Source organism: Atheta coriaria, unplaced genomic scaffold (genome assembly GCF_025399875.1).
Source record: "Atheta coriaria isolate IRGN ID8LTWV9N9 unplaced genomic scaffold, Caltech_Dcor_3.1 hic_scaffold_32_pilon, whole genome shotgun sequence".
In the NCBI taxonomy this organism is placed as follows: domain Eukaryota; kingdom Metazoa; phylum Arthropoda; class Insecta; order Coleoptera; family Staphylinidae; genus Dalotia; species Dalotia coriaria.
The window spans coordinates 6009-23987 of record NW_027045474.1 but is presented as its reverse complement, the minus strand read 5'-3'; the positions used below and the strand labels follow the sequence as shown (position 1 = coordinate 23987).

The 17979-nt window shown below is 35.4% G+C and overlaps 2 protein-coding genes and 1 long non-coding RNA gene across 3 annotated transcripts; 2 read left to right on the top strand and 1 right to left on the bottom strand.

The window, feature by feature from the left end:
- The first annotated feature begins 6 nt into the window (after window positions 1–6).
- LOC135802530 (odorant receptor 45a-like) lies at window positions 7–1438 on the top strand. The gene is made up of 4 exons (XM_065316122.1): window positions 7–136; window positions 201–856; window positions 915–1175; window positions 1230–1438. Exons 1-4 carry the CDS (start codon window positions 133–135, stop codon window positions 1305–1307), a joined length of 999 nt encoding a protein of 332 aa, XP_065172194.1. The 5' UTR covers window positions 7–132; the 3' UTR covers window positions 1308–1438.
- On the bottom strand, window positions 1338–3205 carry LOC135802529 (gastrula zinc finger protein XlCGF26.1-like). The gene is made up of 2 exons (XM_065316121.1): window positions 2455–3205; window positions 1338–2397 (listed from the first exon to the last, which is right to left on the bottom strand). The coding sequence occupies exons 1-2, from the start codon at window positions 3039–3041 to the stop codon at window positions 1431–1433; spliced, it is 1554 nt and encodes a 517-aa protein (XP_065172193.1). The 5' UTR covers window positions 3042–3205; the 3' UTR covers window positions 1338–1430.
- Window positions 3206–4640: 1435 nt separating this feature from the next.
- Window positions 4641–7910, top strand: LOC135802531 (uncharacterized). The gene is made up of 4 exons (XR_010550578.1): window positions 4641–4931; window positions 6909–6997; window positions 7076–7173; window positions 7376–7910. It is a non-coding gene; the product is annotated as an uncharacterized lncRNA (long non-coding RNA).
- The last annotated feature ends 10069 nt before the right edge of the window (window positions 7911–17979 follow it).

Sequence of the window (17979 nt, the reverse complement as noted above, 5' to 3'; positions counted from 1 at the left end):
GGATTCTTCTCCAAGTTTTTACTGTTTAATACTGTTATCCTTTTCACCGGCTTGGAAACCTACGAATTCTTTGTGCAATGGGGTGATTTAAACACGATTGCAAGCGTCACCAATTATTTACTCACTCATATCATGGGTAGGCTTAATATGATTACTCTTATCAATATTATTAATACAAATAGATTTATTTCTGTAAACAGGTGCCGTGGAGACAATTCTTCTCTATAACAATCGTAAAAAAATTGGCAGGATGATGTTATCCCTTCATAAAGCACCCTACGCTCCTGATATCAAACGTGGCGGTGAAATAGAAACAATCTGGATAAGAAAAATCGTCCAAATCACCGAAGGAATGTATATTGTATTCGGTGTGACGTTGTTGATGACTATTTTAATGAGCGTCGTGGAAGTGTTACATAGTCGCTTGACACAACCGGAAGAAGGATGGACGATGGGTTTTGCACCCATGACCGTCGGTGATTTCCAGAAACACTCACCATTCTTTGAAATCTCCGCTGTTTACCAAATCTTTGAAGTATCTGTTTATGCATATATTATTTTAACTACTTATTTATTGATGTCCACCATTATGGGTCACATAAGTGTGCAGATGAAAATCTTAGCGAATGGTATGAGAAGCATGAGAACACGCGCGGAGGAACTAGCAGGTGGTGAGAAGGATAATCTTGATGTGGTTAATAAAAAGATGGATATTTTAATGCGGCAATCAATTGAACATCATTTACAAGTGCTGGATTTGGCGGCGGAGATGGAAAGCTTATGCAGTATTATGATTCTATCAGTGTTTGCCTGTAGTGTGGTATTAATGTGCTTTTTATTGTTTTTCGCGTCACTTGTAGGTACTACAGGATATTTATCTCAACAGAATATGAAAAAAAAATTTATTTTTGTAGTATCCTTTTGGAAGTGTGGAGTTTTTCCACTTTTTCTTCTATTGGTGGTGCATTGCTTGTCAAGTAGGAGCGTATTGTTACTGGGGAAATGAAGTGAGTTTAGAAGCTGAACAAGTAGCTAATGCCGCAGCTGAAATTGACTGGCCTGGTGCTTCGAAACATATTACGAATGCGATTGTGATGATTATAAGAAGAGCGCAAAGGCCTTTGTATATCACAGCAGGGAAATTTGTTCCATTAAGCATGGAAACACTAATGATGGTCAGTCAATATCAATTTTTACTTTGTTTTTAGTGAAAAGTTTATATTTTGTAGATTGTGAAAGGATCATTCTCGTATTTTATGGTTCTACAACAAACTCAAGAGGAGAAGGGTGAACTTGCACCGCCTTAGAGTCAACCACGTAAAGAAAAACACAACCACTCATCATAGAATGCGTTTATTGCATTATTTTGTACTAAAATTGTGTGATGCTACTAAATACGATTTAAAATCACATAAATAGAAAATGAATGTCTAGCAAAGAGCTATGCCAGTCTCAGTCGTCGTGTCATCCTGTAAATTGTACAAATTCAAAACCGGATAAAACTGTTGATGATTCTCCGTAATATAATGAGTTGTCTCGGGCAATTGCGGCGGGGCAAGTATAGATCCCGGCGGATTTCGTTGCGGCATCCCCGTCGGCGGAATACTCTGCGGTTTCCTAACAGTAACACTCGTATTAATACCATGCCGCCTCTTCATGTGCTTATTATAATTCGGCCAGTTTGTAAAATGATGCTGACACTCCAGACACGAGTACGGCCGTTCCCCAGTATGTTGCCTTCGATGCGTGGTCAGTACCCCTTTGAAACGAAAGCTTTTCCCACAAAACTCGCATTTGAACGGCATTGCACCCGTGTGTATCCGATGGTGTTCCTTGAGCGTACCTCGCTCCCTGAACTGCCTTCCACACACGTCGCATTGATAGGGTTTCAATCCGGAATGAACACTGCCGTGCTTTTTGAGGCGTACGAGTGTTTTGAAAGTTTTCCCGCACGTGGAGCATGAATAAGGACGTGCTGCTGTGTGCGTGAGCAGGTGATTGTCAAGATTGCCTTTCTGGACGAAACTTTTGCCGCATTGATCGCATGTGTAGTCTCGTACGCCGGCGTGGATGCGTTGGTGTGCTAAGAGATTCGGTTTGGTGCCGAAACGTTTCGGACATTGGTCGCACTGATGGCGATTTTTCAATTCAACGGGCAGATGAGATCGAGAGTGGACTAATAAGGCGGATTGCATGCGGAAGCGTTTGCCGCAGGTGATGCATGCGTGCGGGCGGTCATCGCCGTGATCCGAGCGGTGTTTTTCCTGTTGCTTGGCGTTGGGAAACCATTTGTTGCATACATCACAGCAGAATTTCAAATATGGCCGATGGACACGTATGTGTGAGAGGAACATTGTGTATTTTGTGTAGACTTTTGGGCAGTCTGCACAAACAAATCTATGAGAAACAAATTGTTATTAACGGTTTTATGTTTTTGTTTTAGCTGTAACTTACCTAATACTATTCCCATGATGTTGTGCATAGTGTTCTCTAAGCTCATCATAATTCAATACACTTGCACCACACTCAAAACAAGCCCATGGGTAACCCTCCCAGCCTTGTATATTCCTCTGCATAATAATACTACCATCATCATTCAAGTCACAATCACTTGCCCCGGACAATGCCTCCAATGCATCTTCTTTTACTTTTGCATTATCACTCTCTTCAACTTGGCTATGCTTCCTTTCAATCTCTTTAAGATTAAGGCAGTCTTCATTGTCTACACCAACAAGAATGCTCCTGGATGGAACTATGAGATCTGTTTGTGAACAAGTAGAAACTGTGAGATTCTCTGAGGCAGTCAGTGCATCATGCAACTCTTGTTGGACCTTTTGTATCCTCTGATAGAACAACCACGTTGAATTCACCGTTTGTGAACAACAATCGCACACACAGCATGATAATCTATCGTCGGCATCGCCAATATGTAATTGAAACAGTGTTATTATCTTAGTGCTCAAGTCTTCGGATATTGGAAGCAACAATCCATCCTCAGTGCCGAGACTGCCACATAATCGACATCTGATTAACACCTCCATCAGTGTTTAAACAATTAGTTAAACATTTGATTTTGATAACTATTATTGCATTTACTCAATGTTTATTTATCGCGTTGTGTTGTTGGGATGATCACAGATTATATTCATGGATTATACGAGTTGGTACCGTATGCGTATATGGTTGCATACAGTACAGTGCCGTATGATCGTGACTACCGGCGATAGTGACAATACGCAAGCGCATGTTATGAGAAGTGTATTCGACTGCATTCACAGTTGAGTCTAGTTGGTCGTTCTTGTTATTAGTTGTTGCACTGCGTCTATGCGGGTCTGCCGCACGTCGTCATTTTAATTTAACAACAACCGCGTGCATTTACCGGCGATTAATGGGTGTTGTGTAGTGTTAAAGATTCATCTCCCAATTCATCTTCCCTAACGTCCGTCAGCAGGTATAAGTAAGTGTTACAAACAAATCGAAGTTTCATCTTTTAACACTAAATGTTGTTTCCCCTACAAAACTTAACACGCGGTGGAAATTCGGCTGTATCTCGGGAACTGTTTCAAATATTTAAATGATTTTGCCTCTTTTAGTTTACGAGACATTCACAAGTAAAATAAATCGTCACTAATTGAAAAATTGCAATTTTTAGCACTTTCAGTCGCGTTTTAGACCTTTGGGGTATTAAATTAAATTATTTTAAATTTCCATCTGATGCACAAAGAAAGTAGACGAAGAAATTCTTTGAAAAATCTTTGTTAAATAGCTACAGGTATTTCCATTTTATTGTAATTTATTGCTGATTTGAATTATTTTGCGCATTTTTCTAATTTATTTAATATTTTCATATTTACAAAACGTCGATGGCAACTTTAAGCAGTAATAGTTTTGTATTCAGTTCAATAACAATTTATTTGATCAGAGAATTTAATTCCTATAAATTCATCCTGGCGTCCTCCAGCAGAGAATTGTAAAGTTATTAATCAAAATCGGCCATTTATTCCATACGGGTGTTGCATTTGCATTTTGTGATTTATTCCGTGTACGTGTGAATTGTGCGCGCTTCACTCGAACACGGTTTAAGTGCAGGTAAATCGCACTGCTACAGGTGCAACCCTTTCTACCACACCCAAACAAATTACCTGTTGTGAGTAAATAGCTTTATGTGGCGTTGCATATTATGTTTCGTAAATAAATACTGGATGGCGCTATGGTGCTGTTATTTGCATTAAATTTTTGTTTGTTTGTGTCAGTGATGAGCACCTGTGTCCGTGTAAATTGTATTGCGAATATTTTTTCTTTCTATTTAATTTAATTCACTACAGGTGGATACAACTCAAATGTTTAGTTTTGTTCTTTGCAAAGAATTGTTGAGTACACCACAAAGTTCTGAGTGTCAATATTTGATTTTTCAAAACGTTTTAAATAGTTTTAGGATAGTGGCGACAATAATTCTTAAGAATATTATATAAATTAAATAATTATTTAATACTACAATTAAAGTAACATACTTGGTACGTTTACGTTTAATATTTCAAGTAAATCAAAATAAACATTTAATTTCTTTTCTTTGTCTGTTTCGGGCAGAATAAAATAACAACTCACACTATCTCTTAACATTCCAAGTGATCTTCGTATGCAATCATATCATGCAATATGCGATCTTAAAGTAATATAGAATACGTGCGTTGTTTGCATGTTTTTGTTTTCGGGTTTATCAACATCACCTCAACGCCGAACTTTTTGTGCGCAAGTCCGGCGCAGGAAACGGCGCAGGGAAACAAGTTAACGCGCAACGCACGCTCAGCATCATCATTCAGTGCGCGACATTGTCTGCAGTTACACCTGCGCTAATAAAATTGCCAATAATTTATTAAATCAGTAAAAAAGTGTTGCTACCAAGTGAAAAACATTCCTCGAGGCACTCACAAGTAAGTTTCTTGCATTATTTTCATTTGCGCCTTTTTATTAAATCTGTAATTCGTAAAATTTGCACGCTGCATTGTTTTATGCGTTAGGCGTTAGACGCGAGTTTGTAATATGGCCCCGATTCAAACGTCGTTTACACGTTCGCAAACACCAAGTTGCATCATCACATAAATCAAATCATGTACTTGCAATGCGTCTAATTGTAATAGTCGGATGTAATTTTATTGTGCAATCGAGGTGTACGCGGCGAAGTTAGCAGTTGTTTGTTTGCTTTTCACATGTTTCAATCGGTAACTGTGCGGCAGTAGAGTGCGAGTTGTGCAGCACTGCTAACACAAAGAGATGCCATGTTGTTGTTTTGATTTTAACACTCCAACACCATTCGACACTGCTGATAACACACTCTTACTTTTATTTTCTAGCGTTACATTTATCATTTGCCTACTTATTCTTTAGTATTTTGTTATATTTTAATTCTGTTTTATTTTCTGTTTATTGCGTGCGACGTTGTTGATGGTGCATTACGATCGGGCTTTCAATCCACTTCTTGAAAACGTTCCTGTTTTCCATCGTAGGCATGTATATTAAAAAAAAAAATAATTGTTCTTGCTATTATTTCTCTTTGTACTTAAAATTTTTTGCTGTTTCTAGATGACCTTTCAAGGTCACCCACCTGATGTCCAGGATTAGTCTTACTTTCCCAAGATTGGAAAAAGGTTTGAACATTGCTGTAACGTTTATCCAATGTCTCTAATAATTTTTAAATTTTCTGTTACTAATTGTTCTTTCTGCTTGTCTTTCAGGTACATATTCGATATATTGGGGCATTTTTGTAATTCGGGCGCGTTCGTTTTCGGTTTATGTACTTTTTGTGTCTACTAATATTTCACACCTTCATGTTTTAAGTAACTACCTCTTAATATCATTATTACTTTATTGTTTTTTAATCCTTTTAATATTCTTATTTTTCATAATTTAAAAAAAATCCTTGCCAATTTTGATTAATTTATCATTTATTTATTTTATTCTTTAAAAAATTTTTAGTTCCGAATATTTACCAAATCATCCTTACCCAGTATTTTTAATCTTTGTTTCGATTCACAGGTATAAGTGATAAACGATATTCGCGAGAGACCTGGAGAGGTGTACCGAAATACTCATCGAGTGCGGGTCGCGACGCGTTTTAATTTAAACATTTTATTGAATCGTGATCAATTAGCTACCGAAGGAGGGTCGTGCCTTGTCCCCTTTCACCTGTTAGGGAAAGTACGCAGTGTTTATAAAATGTATCCGAATATTCGACAAATCGAGTGCGGGACGCGATTAAAAATCCGAAAGTATCGCGTAATCCGTATTGCACTATTAAAATGCGGGTTAAAAATAATTCCCATTCCATGAGGGTTTGTACGGGGCCTCAACGCACTGCAAGCATCCTACGAGCGGTTTGGACTCAAGATTGTATTATAATATCAACGCCATAAATAGTGAGTACACCTGACACCAAACAGGCTGTTTTGTATCTTTATGCGCCAACATATGCACGTGCAATCGTCGGTATAGCGTCATATTTTACCCCATTACATTGAATTATTTTAATCTTATAGAGAATAGTCCGTAGAATAGTTTCTGCGATTTGTACCTAATTATCTCATTTAGTTTACGAGATATTCGCGATTGAATAAAATTGGCAAAAATTGCAAAATGTCACTTTTTAGCACTTTTAGTCGCGTTTTTCGACCTTTTACTGTAGGAAATATAATTATTTTATATTTTTATCTGATAGAGAATTTTCCAATCTTTCATAATCAACAATTCGTTGGTAGCTATCTCTTTTAGTTTAAGAGATATGAATTTTTGAAAATCGTCGAAAAAAAGTATCAAGCACCCCCCCTTGGCAATTCTTTCTTAAGACTTAAAATTTCATCTCTCAGATTTCCGTTTTAACTATCCTATCTGATAGAGATTTCTGTTGTTTCTAGATGACCTTTCAAGGTCACCCACCTGACGTCCCGGATTAGTCTTACTTTCCCAAGATTGGAAAAAGGTTTGAACATTGCTGTAAATCGCTGTAAGTTTACGTTTATCCAATGTCTCTGATAATTTTTAAATTTTCTGTTACTAATTGTTCTTTCTGCTTGTCTTTCAGGTACATATTCGATATATTGGGGCATTTTTGTAATTCGGGCGCGTTCGTTTTCGGTTTATGTACTTTTTGTGTCTACTTATATTTCACACCTTCATGTTGTAAGTAACTACCTCTTAATATCATTATTACTTTATTGTTTTTTAATCCTTTTAATATTCTTATTTTTTATAATTTAAAAAAATCCTTGCCAATTTTGATTAATTTATCATTTATTTATTTTATTCATTAAAAAATTTTTAGTTCCGAATATCTACCAAATCATCCCTACCCAGTATTTTTAATCTTTGTTTCGATTCACAGGTATAAGTGATAAACGATATTCGCGAGAGACCTGGAGAGGTGTAACGAAATACTCATCGAGTGCGGGTCGCGACGCGTTTTGATTTAACCATTTTATTGCATCGTGATCAATTAGCTATCGAAGGAGGGTCGTGCCTTGTCCCCTTTCACCTGTTAGGGAAAGTACGCAGTGTTTACAAAAAATGTATCCGAATATTCGACAAATCGAGTGCGGGACGCGATTAAAAATCCGAAAGTATCGCGTAATCCGTATTGCACTATTAAAGTGCGCGTTAAAAATAATTCCAATTCCATGAGGGTTTGTACGGGGCCTCAACGGACTGCAAGCATCCTACCAGCGGTTTGGACTCAAGATTGTATTTTAATATCAACGCCATAAGTAGTGAGTACACCTGACTGTCTTGTATTTTTATGCGCCAACATATGCACGTGTAATCGTCGGTATAGCGTCGTATTTTACCCCATTAAATTGAATTATTTTAATCTTATAGAGAATAGTCCGTAGAATAGTTTCTGCGATTTGTACCTATTTATCTCATTTAGTTTACGAGCTATTCGCGATTGAATAAAATGGGCAAAAATTGCAAAATGTCACTTTTTAGCACTTTTAGTCGCGTTTTTCGACCTTTCAATCAACAATTCGTTGGTAGCTATCTCTTTTAGTTTATGAGATATGAATTTTTGAAAATCGTCGAAAAAAAGTATCAAGCACCCCCCCTTGGCAATTTTTTCTTAAGGATTAAAATTTCATCTCTCAGATTTCCGTTTTAACTAGCCTATCTTATAGAGATTGGTCCGTAGATTAAGACGCTGCGATCGGATCTTAATTATCTCTTTTAGTTTACGAGATATTCGCGATTGAATAAAATAGGCAAAAATTGCAAAATGTCACTTTTTAGCACATTTAGTCGCGTTTTTCGACCTTTACTGTAGGAAATATACTATTTTATATTTTTGTCAGATAGAGAAATTTTTCCAGTCTTTCATAATCAAATACCAAGTTGGTAGCTACTTTTAGTTTATGATATGAATTTTGAAAATCGTCGAAAAGTACTGGGCACCCCTTTGGCAATTTTTTTCTATACTAAGTGTAAATTTTATCTCAGATTTCCCTCTTTTAACTAGTACCTATCTTTTATAGAAAAATCCGTTGATGGCACGCTGCGATCGATCTTAATTATCTCTTTTTAGCTTATTTAGATATTCGCGATTGAATAAAATAGGCAAAATTGCAAATGTCACTTTTAGCACTTTTAGTCGCGTTGACCTTACTGTGGTGGAAATATAATTATTTTATTTTTGTCTGATAGAGAATTTTCCAATCTTTCAGAATCAACAATTCCGTTGTAGCTATCTCTTTTAGTTTAAGAGATATGAATTTTGAAAATCGTCGACAAAAGTATCAAGCACCCCCTGGGCAATTTTTTTCTTATGATACTAAAATTTCTGTCTCCTCAGATTTCCGTTTTAATCCAGTCTATCTTATAGAAAAACTAAGTTGATTAAGACGCTGCGATCGGATCTTAATTATCTCTTTTAGTTTACGAGATATCTGCGATTGAATAAAAATAGGCAAAAATTGCAAAATGTCACTTTTAGCACTTTTAGTCAAAAGTTTCGACCTTTTTACCTAGTAAATATAAATTTATTTTATATTTCTGTCTGATAGAGAATTTTCCAATCTTTCAAATCAACAATTCGTTGGTAGCTATCTCTTTTAGTTTGGCAAGATATGAATTTTGAAAATCGTTGAGCAATACGTAACTGAACGAAGTACTGGAAGTATTGAATAAAATAGGCAAAAATTGCAAAATGTCATTTTGTACTTTTAGTCGCGTTTTCGACCTTTTACTGTAGGAAATATAATTATTTTATATTTTTATCTGATAGAATTTTCAGTCTTTCATAATCAACAATTCGTTGGTAGCTATCTCTTTTAGTTTAAGAGATATGAATTTTTGAAAATGGTCAAAGAAAAAGTATCAAACACCCCCTTGGCATTTTTCTTAGGGTAGAAATTATTTTTCTCTCAGATTTCCGTTTTAACTATCCTATTTGATAGAGAATAGTCCGTAGATTAAGACGCTGCGATCAGATCTTATTTATCTCTTTTAGTTTACGAGATATTCGCGATTGAATAAAAATAGACAAAATTGCAAAATGTCACTTTTAGCACTTTTAGTCGCGTTTTTCGACCTTTTACTCTAGAAGTATAGGTATTTTATGTTTTTATCTGATAGAAATTTACCAGTCTTTTTCATAATCAACAGATTCGTTGGTAGCTATCTCTTTTTAGTTTAGAGATGAATTTTTTGAAAATGGTCGAAAAAAGTATCAGAAAAAGCATCCCCTTGGCAATTTTTCTTAGGATTAAAATTTCATATCCTCAAGATTTCCGTTTTAACTATCCTATCACAGTAAGAGATTGGTCCGTAGATTAAGACGCTGCGATCAGATCTTATTTATCTCTTTTAGTTTACGAGATATTCGCGATTGGAATAAAATAGACAAAATTGCAAAATGTCACTTTTTAGCACTTTTAGTCGCGTTTTGATACTTTTACTCGGAAACAGCATATTTTTATCTGATAGAGAAATTTTCAGTCTTTCATAATCAACAATTCGTTTGGTAGCTATCTCTTTTAGTTTAAGAGATTATGAATTTTTGAAAATGGTCGAAAAAAAGTATCAAGAAAACTGCCAGCAATTTTGCAAGGATTAAAATTTCATATCTCAAATTCGTTTTAACTATCCTATCTGATGATAGAGATTGGTCCGTAGATTAAGACGCTGCGATCAGATCTTATTTATCTCTTTTTAGTTTACGGGGATATTCGCGATTGAATAAAATGGGCCAAAAATTGAAAAAATTGCACTTTTAGCACTTTTAGTCGCGTTTTCAACCTTTCGAGCTATATTTTATTGTTGCAGGAATTCGACTTGCAACCCGCGAAAATTTGCATAAAATGGTGATTTTTCACCCTTTTTCGTGAGAGGAAAATATTTGTATTTTTCGGGTTTGCACATGACTTTGGTACACAGAAACTTCAGCGTGGCATCTATTGATGCGGAATTAAATTCTCTGTCGGGCTTATGGTGATTGTTGCACAACTTCAACCTGCGACACTTGGAAAATTTGTGATTTTTCAGTCTTTTCGTGAAATATTTGTATTTTTTTCGAGGTTGTACGAGGCTTTTGCCGCTCACAGCCGTCCACGTTTGTGTGCCTTAACTATTGTGACTATGTGTAATTACAATGGGAATTTATTTTACACTTGATTGGTGTGTTGTCATCGTCAACATCATCATATGATTTAAAGACTTAACAGCCTGTGTTTGTTGTTTGATAGATTAAATTTGAACATCATGCGTCATCTGAATTTGGCTTACTGTGTTTTGTGTAAATTTGCTTTAGTCATTTTAGACAGAGTGATGCGTGCGCACTTTCGTGTACGTGTCTCACACGTACGCTGCTATTTAAGTGCATGACCATTCACTGCCTCATGAACCATTTTTATTTTATGCGCGCACACTGTTTGAAACACTTTGTTGTTTTTGTTAGGTACGTTCACTTCGAAATGATATTCCAGCGAGAGAATTTTTGTTTTTGTTCAATCGGTGCGATAACGAAAGAGTGCACATTCCACACTTTCGACTTGTGTTATTCTTTACTGTAAGTTCAGGTAAATCGTGTTATATCTCCTGATCGCCGGTGATAATTAGTGTTAATAAATATGTTTTGATCATTTATCAGCTATCGCGTGTGTAATCTTCGTAATTGTAAATTTTGCGTGTTTTATTTATTCACGTGTTCGTGAGTCCGTTGCCGTCGGGCGCTGAATACTAATAATTGAATTGACTTGTGAATAATATATTTGTCATAAACAGAGGCATGGATCAATGTGCTTCCACGGAAATATTGTCATTCCTATGATTACTATGCGAATAACACGACTTTTAATTCAAAGTTTGGGTGGAAATTCTGTAGCTAATGTTTTTGTTTCTCATTTATTTAGTATTCGCCAACTTGCCGTCGATATACTACATCTCTTCCATAACCGCAAGTAAAATCATTTCATTATTTATAAAAACTTTATCGTGTAATTTAAATTTCAGTTTGGTTCTACGTTTAATTGTATTGTGGTTTTAGACCTTTTACCCCATTAAATTGAATTAAATTAAATTTCCATCTGATAGAGAATTTTCCAATCTTCCATAATCTACAATTGGTTGGTAGCTGGTTGGTATCTCTTTTAGTTTAGTTTAGTTTAAATATTCACTGTCGAAAATCTTGGAAATAAATTATCCTCCTCTTACCCATGAATTAAAATTTCATCTCTTAAATTGCCAATTTAACTAGCTTATTTTATAGAGAATTGTCAGTAGATTTAGCTTTGATTTATTTCAATTGCGAATATCTCGTGAACTAAAAGAGAGAGAAAAAACGAATCGTGGAGTCTTAGTCTACGGACAATAGTCTATAAAATAATAAATTTTTTGTTGCAGTATTGTGAAGTATTCTTAGGTGGGCTAGAATACATGCGTATGAATGATTGTAAACAAGTTTTTTTTTGCTCTCAGTATGCGTATCTCAACAGCGTTAGTGACCTCGTGCAGTGGCTGTCGGCTGTGTGCAACTCAAGGCATACGTAGTTCCATTTCGGTTGTCGAGTGAATCGCGCGTTTTCATTGCGACTAGTTTTTGTTCTCTAAATCATAATTAGATAAATTGCGGAATGTTCAATTAACAGTTGACGGCATTTACTGAAATCGGATGTGAATGTGGTTTTGCTAGTAAGATAGCATCCGTTGAATGTTCATCAATCGCGGAGTCATCGGTGGTTCACCTATGCGCTTGTGATGTACCGTCGGCCGTCGATGATTGTTGTTCGTTTGTGGAATTACATTGCACTCGTATATTAACTTACGTAAATAACCTGCGTGTCCACACATACCTTAATAATAATTTGAATTTGGCGTTTAATTAGTATAAATAAAACAACGTTGAGGTTTGTTGAAGCTTGTTCTTCGCTTCTTCGTCGCAGAAATGTTAGAGAAGCGCGTAATATATGCGTATTACTTTCAGAGATTCAAGAACCTACCTGATGATTAACGATTTTTAAAAAATGTGGGATGTAATTTTAATGTTGTTAATAAAACATAATGTAATATTACATACTTCTTTCCCCATATTTCTTGGTTTCGCTTCGTTTGCAGGATTGATGTCTAAATCATATTCCATATAAATCTTAAGTGAATCAAGCGTGTACAACATATACTGGATGTGTTGTTGTTTTTAAAAAGTTGAGTAAAGTAGAAACATAAATAAAAGAATCAAATATAACCGGTAAAAACACTCGGTGGTCGAGTGGATACGTGCACCTGCTAGCATGCTAGTAGTCACGGATCGAACCTCAGGTATAGAAGGCATTTTTCTCTCAAATATAAAATAACAGGTGAAATTGCCATATGAATTGCAACGAATTATAAGAGAAACCTGAAATATGCAAGTGAAGGCAATAAGAGATGTAAGAAACTCAAGAACAGAAGAACAGAATAAATAGGAGAAGTAGATGAGGGAATAGCAGAGAAGAGTAGAAGACAGAAGGAAGAGAACAGAGTAGAGAAGAGGAGGAGATAGAAGAAGAGAGAACAGGGAGGACGGAATTTTTAAATTTTTGGGCACGTGTCGTTATAAGTTTACGGGCCCACTGCCTTCGACGCGTCCATTGCTCCCGGCCCATCCTACAGCTACGATGTCTCTGCGCTTCATCCCCGAAATTACTGCATATCAACAATTTTATGGTGGGGGATCACCCAGAGAGAGGTAGGGAACCTTATAATATCAATCCTTATAAGGTCTTGTTCAAATATTTCTAATTCCAGAAGTCGCCTCAAGAGAGGCGACACTTAAAAATATTCTATGCCCTGACCTGTAGCTGAAATGAAAGAAGGAGCACACAAATCACAATATGATACCTTGCACAATTTATATAGTGGGATCATCCCCCAGAGGGAACTCTCATAGAGACCTGTATCTGAAATGATAGTAGGGGTACACAAATCAAAGAAGTCAATATATCTTACTATTTCTTTATTAACAATAGAGTACATGTATAGATTTTACAAGTCAACAAAATACAAGTCGCCATATTGACACAGAACTTACGACTTGCATCGTCGCGCATATATAAACAAGTAACACGTCAAAATGTTCTACCGGGATAAAGAAATTAGCCCATTTTCTAGGTGATAGAAAATGGAAACAAATTTACAGGGTGTTACAAAAGAAAATTCAAAGAGCAAGGAGTTTATACAAGGTGTCACCAATAGAAAATTCAAGCATCAAATATTGCTCGCTTTACCCGATGCTCCGGGAAACTAATAAACAGGGTGTTACAAAAAAAATCGAGTGCAAAAAAAGGCCTAAAATCACAGCTGAAGGAAAATTTTCACTGACACAAAGAAAAGCGAATATACCGTGTGTTCCAGAAGGAAAATCCCAAGTTTAAAATAAAGAGCACTCAAAACTCACAAATAAAGGCCATTTACTACATACTGTTAGGAAAACTAATATACAGGGTGCTACAAAAGGAAAATTTTAAAAACTACAAATATGGTCAATATTCACATTATGACGAGAGAAATATATACGGAAACAACTATATTTTAACATAAATTCAAATTTTACTCGAAAATCATCGGAAAAGTTAGGTAAAAAAGGTGCTACAAGAATAAAACACTTACATTTTAATATATTGTGTATATATTTATCATTTGATAATAGCATCCACTGCATAAGGTAACCGACGGGTGAAGAATCATCACAAATTGATAGAACATCCGTCGGAAAACACCCAACTCAGCAGACGGCAAGCGACGGCGCGTGGTAATACAGTCGGTAAGTACGATAAAAATAACTAGTTACTTGTAAATATTAAGATATATGGAGACTATGATAGCAAATAACTATTCAACGTACAATATTTTATTATTAACTTTATAATTTAATGATGCTAAGGAGTGTAATTCGTTTAAAAACGTTCAGCGAAAAGAAGAACGAGCCGACGGTCGACGGCAAAGTGAGTGTGGTCGACCACATGAATATTGTCATTTTAATACTCCTAAGATACTTTAATAATTAAATTATGCATGGTATTTTTGGAAAAAGAACTAAGAATTCTGATCAAAATGTTACCACATGTTTGTTATTTGCAAAATTAATATCCCTCAAATGGAATAATCAAATTAAGTTAAATCGTCTTAACTTACAGCGAAAACAGTGATTACGCACCTACCAGTGCATTGTTGAAGAGATTTTATATCCAGGAATATATCTTATCAACTGAAAACTCGCGCAGAGATTAACACACACTTATTTCTTACTTAAGAACACTCTAGCCGTCACAACTCATAAAAAAAAACAGCCATACATACTCGTTACGAGCTGATAACAAAAAGAATACACGACGATTAATTGAATAATAAAAGTCTGAAAATGCATGGCGATTAGAGAGACGCGTTCGCGGACCACGCGGTGTTACGACTGTCGTGTGCGCTGCGCGTTGCCAGACACAAAGCAGGTACGTAGCGATAATACGCGTTAGTCGAACAAAAAAAGTTGTTTATACACAAACGTACTTGAGAAGAGAAACGTAGTTGAGAAGCCGAAACTAAAAATTCACAATATTGCAATGATACACATGCACGAAATCTACTTTTACTCTCTAAAAAATAAGCTAGTTAAATTGGAAATCTAAGAGATGAAATCTTAATTCCTGAAAAAAAATGGGCAAGGGGGGAAGTGCTTAATCGTTTTTTTCAATTATTATGAAAGTTTAGAAAACTCGCTATCAAGTAAAAATATAAAATAATTAAAGTTCCAAGGCTAAACGGTCCAAAAACAATTATATTTTATGAATACGAGTCACTTCTACCGCAACCCTTATACGGTACCCTGAATCGAGTCACTTCTGTCGCTACCTTCGTGTACCACTTCCTAGTGGGGGATAAGCAATTAACAAAGTAAATTTTTGTGATTGAAAAGGAAACAAATATACAGGGCGTTACCAAAAGAAAATTCAAAGTGCAAGAAGTTAAATTCTAATCACAGTCAAGGCAAAATTTTCAGGGATGTGAAAGAAAACGATTATACAAGGTGTCACAAATAGAAAATTTAACCATCAAAGAGGAAAACATCTGAACACTACAAATATTGCTCGTTTTCACCCGATGCTCCGGGAAACTAATAAACAGAGTCTAAACTTAAAGTGCAAAAAAGCCCTAAAACCACAGGAAAGTTTTCAAGGACACAAAAAAGTAAATATACCGGGTGTTCCAGAAGGAAAATCCCAAGTCTAAAACAAAGAACACTCAAAACTCACAAGTAAAGGTGATTTACTTAGTACTGTTAGGAAAACTAATATACTGGGTGTTACAAAAGGAAAATTTTAAAAACTACAAATATGGTCAATATTCACATCATGACGAGAGAAATTTATACCGAAAAACTATAAAAATATATTTTAACATAAATTCAAAGATTTTACCCGAAAATCATCGGAAAAGTTGAGTAAAAAAGGTGCTACAAGAAACACTTACATTTTAATATATTGTGTATATATTTATCATTTGATGATAGCATCAACTGCATAAGGTAACCGACGGCGCGTGGTAATACAATAGGTAGGTATATACGACAAAAATAACTAGTTACTTTTAATATTAAGATATATGGAGACTATGATAGCGAAAAACTATTCAACGTACAAGATTTTATTAGATCAAGAAGAAACTTTTGAATTTAATAATGCAAAGGAGTGTAATTCGATAAAAACGTTCAACGAAAAGAGGAACGAGCCGACGGTCGACGGTAAAGTGAGCCTGGTCGACCACATAAATATTGTCTTTTTAATAATCCTCAGATACTTTTTAACACAGTGTTTGTAATAATTAAATTATGCATGTTATTTTCAAAAACAGAATCTTAAGAATTCTGATAAAAATGCTACCATGTGTTTATAATCTACAAAATTAATATCCTTCAAATGGAATAATCAATTTAAGTTACACCGTCTTAACTTTCCGCGAAAAAATGTGATTAAATACCTATCAGTGCATTGATGAAGAAATTTTAGATCCAGGAATATATCTTATCAACTGAAAACTCGCGCAGAGATTAACGTACACTTCTTTCTCACTTAAAAACACTCTAACCGCCACAACTCATCAAACAAAACCGGCACACATGCTCGTTACGAATATTTTTCTGATGACGAAAAGAATGCACGACGATTAATTGAATAATTGAAGTATGAAAACGCGTGGCGATTACAGAGACGCGATCGCGGACCACGCGGTGAAACGACTGCCGTGTGCGCTGCGCGAAACCAGGTACAAGGCAGGTGCGTAGCGATAATATGCGTCAGTCAAACAAAAAAGTTGTTTATATACAAACGTAGTGGTAAACACATAGTTGAGAAGCAAAAGTAAAAATTCACAATATTGAAATAACACACATACACGAAATCTACTTTTACTATCAATATTTCTCGGCATTAGAAAAATGTATTGTTTTGGGATGCAATAAGGATGAAAAAACACAGGAATTTTTAATTTACCAGTACAAATAAATAATTTATTGTTTTCTAATTGTCTTCATATAAGTTTACTGTATACCTACTCGTAAGTTAATTAAATAATTGATGTTTAGAACACCGCGACTAATTTAAATATTTTCTATAAAATAAAGTATTAAAATAGGTAAAATGAGTATACCATCGTAGGGTGCCCTGAACACAAGTCACTTCTACCGCTACCTTCGTACCGTGCCCTGAACACGAGTCACTTCTACCGCTACCTTCGTAGGGTGCCCTGAACACGAGTCACTTCTACCGCTACCTTCGTACGGGGCGCTGAATACGAGTCACAATTACGCATCTGGGAAAATTATTCTGAGCTAACTCTAACACCCCGTTCGCGTGTTATACTAAAAAAAACTATAATTCCTAGCGCATTCCTAGTGTGTCCTAAGACGCACACACACAACTTTCAATATAACTCGCGTTGCGGAATTTTCTCGCCATAAATTTCAACACAGTGAGATACAGAATTAAATTCCGCATCTGGAAAAATTATTCCGAGCTTACTGTGACACCGCGTTCGCGTATTATAAAGTGCAAAATACAAAAAGAAAAACAACTAAATAACATCATTTCTGGAGTAAAATAATGGGAAACTAGTACACAGGGTGTTGTAAAAATCAATACAAAGAAGCAAATTTAAAACAGAAAAAACAACAAATAACATCATCCTTGGAATAAAATAATGGAAAATTAAAACACAGGGTGTTGCAAAAAGAAAACAACATCTTTTCCAAGGAAAATGCAAAATTAAATGAGGAGAACAACCAAATAACATCATATTTGGAGTAAAATAATGGAAAATTAAACTACAGGGCGTTAGAAAAAGAAAACAACATCAATACAAAGGAAAGTGCAAAGTTCATAAACAAAATCCACTAAATAACTTCATCTTTGGAATAAAATAAAGGAATAATAATAAAATAACTTGAACACTGGATTGACATCAAGGAAAACATATACA

What these genes read in the sequence shown, in the direction of transcription:
- LOC135802530 (XM_065316122.1), top strand. An exon ending in TATTGTTTTTCGCGTCACTT is followed by an intron (nt 857 to 914) that starts GTAGGTACTACA and finishes TTATTTTTGTAG; the next exon opens with TATCCTTTTGGAAGTGTGGA. An exon ending in GCATGGAAACACTAATGATG is followed by an intron (nt 1,176 to 1,229) that starts GTCAGTCAATAT and finishes TATATTTTGTAG; the next exon opens with ATTGTGAAAGGATCATTCTC.
- LOC135802529 (XM_065316121.1), bottom strand. Translation starts at nt 3,041, where the DNA reads ATGGAGGTGTTAATCAGATGTCGATTATGTGGCAGTCTCGGCACTGAG. An exon ending in CATCATGGGAATAGTATTAG is followed by an intron (nt 2,398 to 2,454) that starts GTAAGTTACAGC and finishes TGTTTCTCATAG; the next exon opens with ATTTGTTTGTGCAGACTGCC.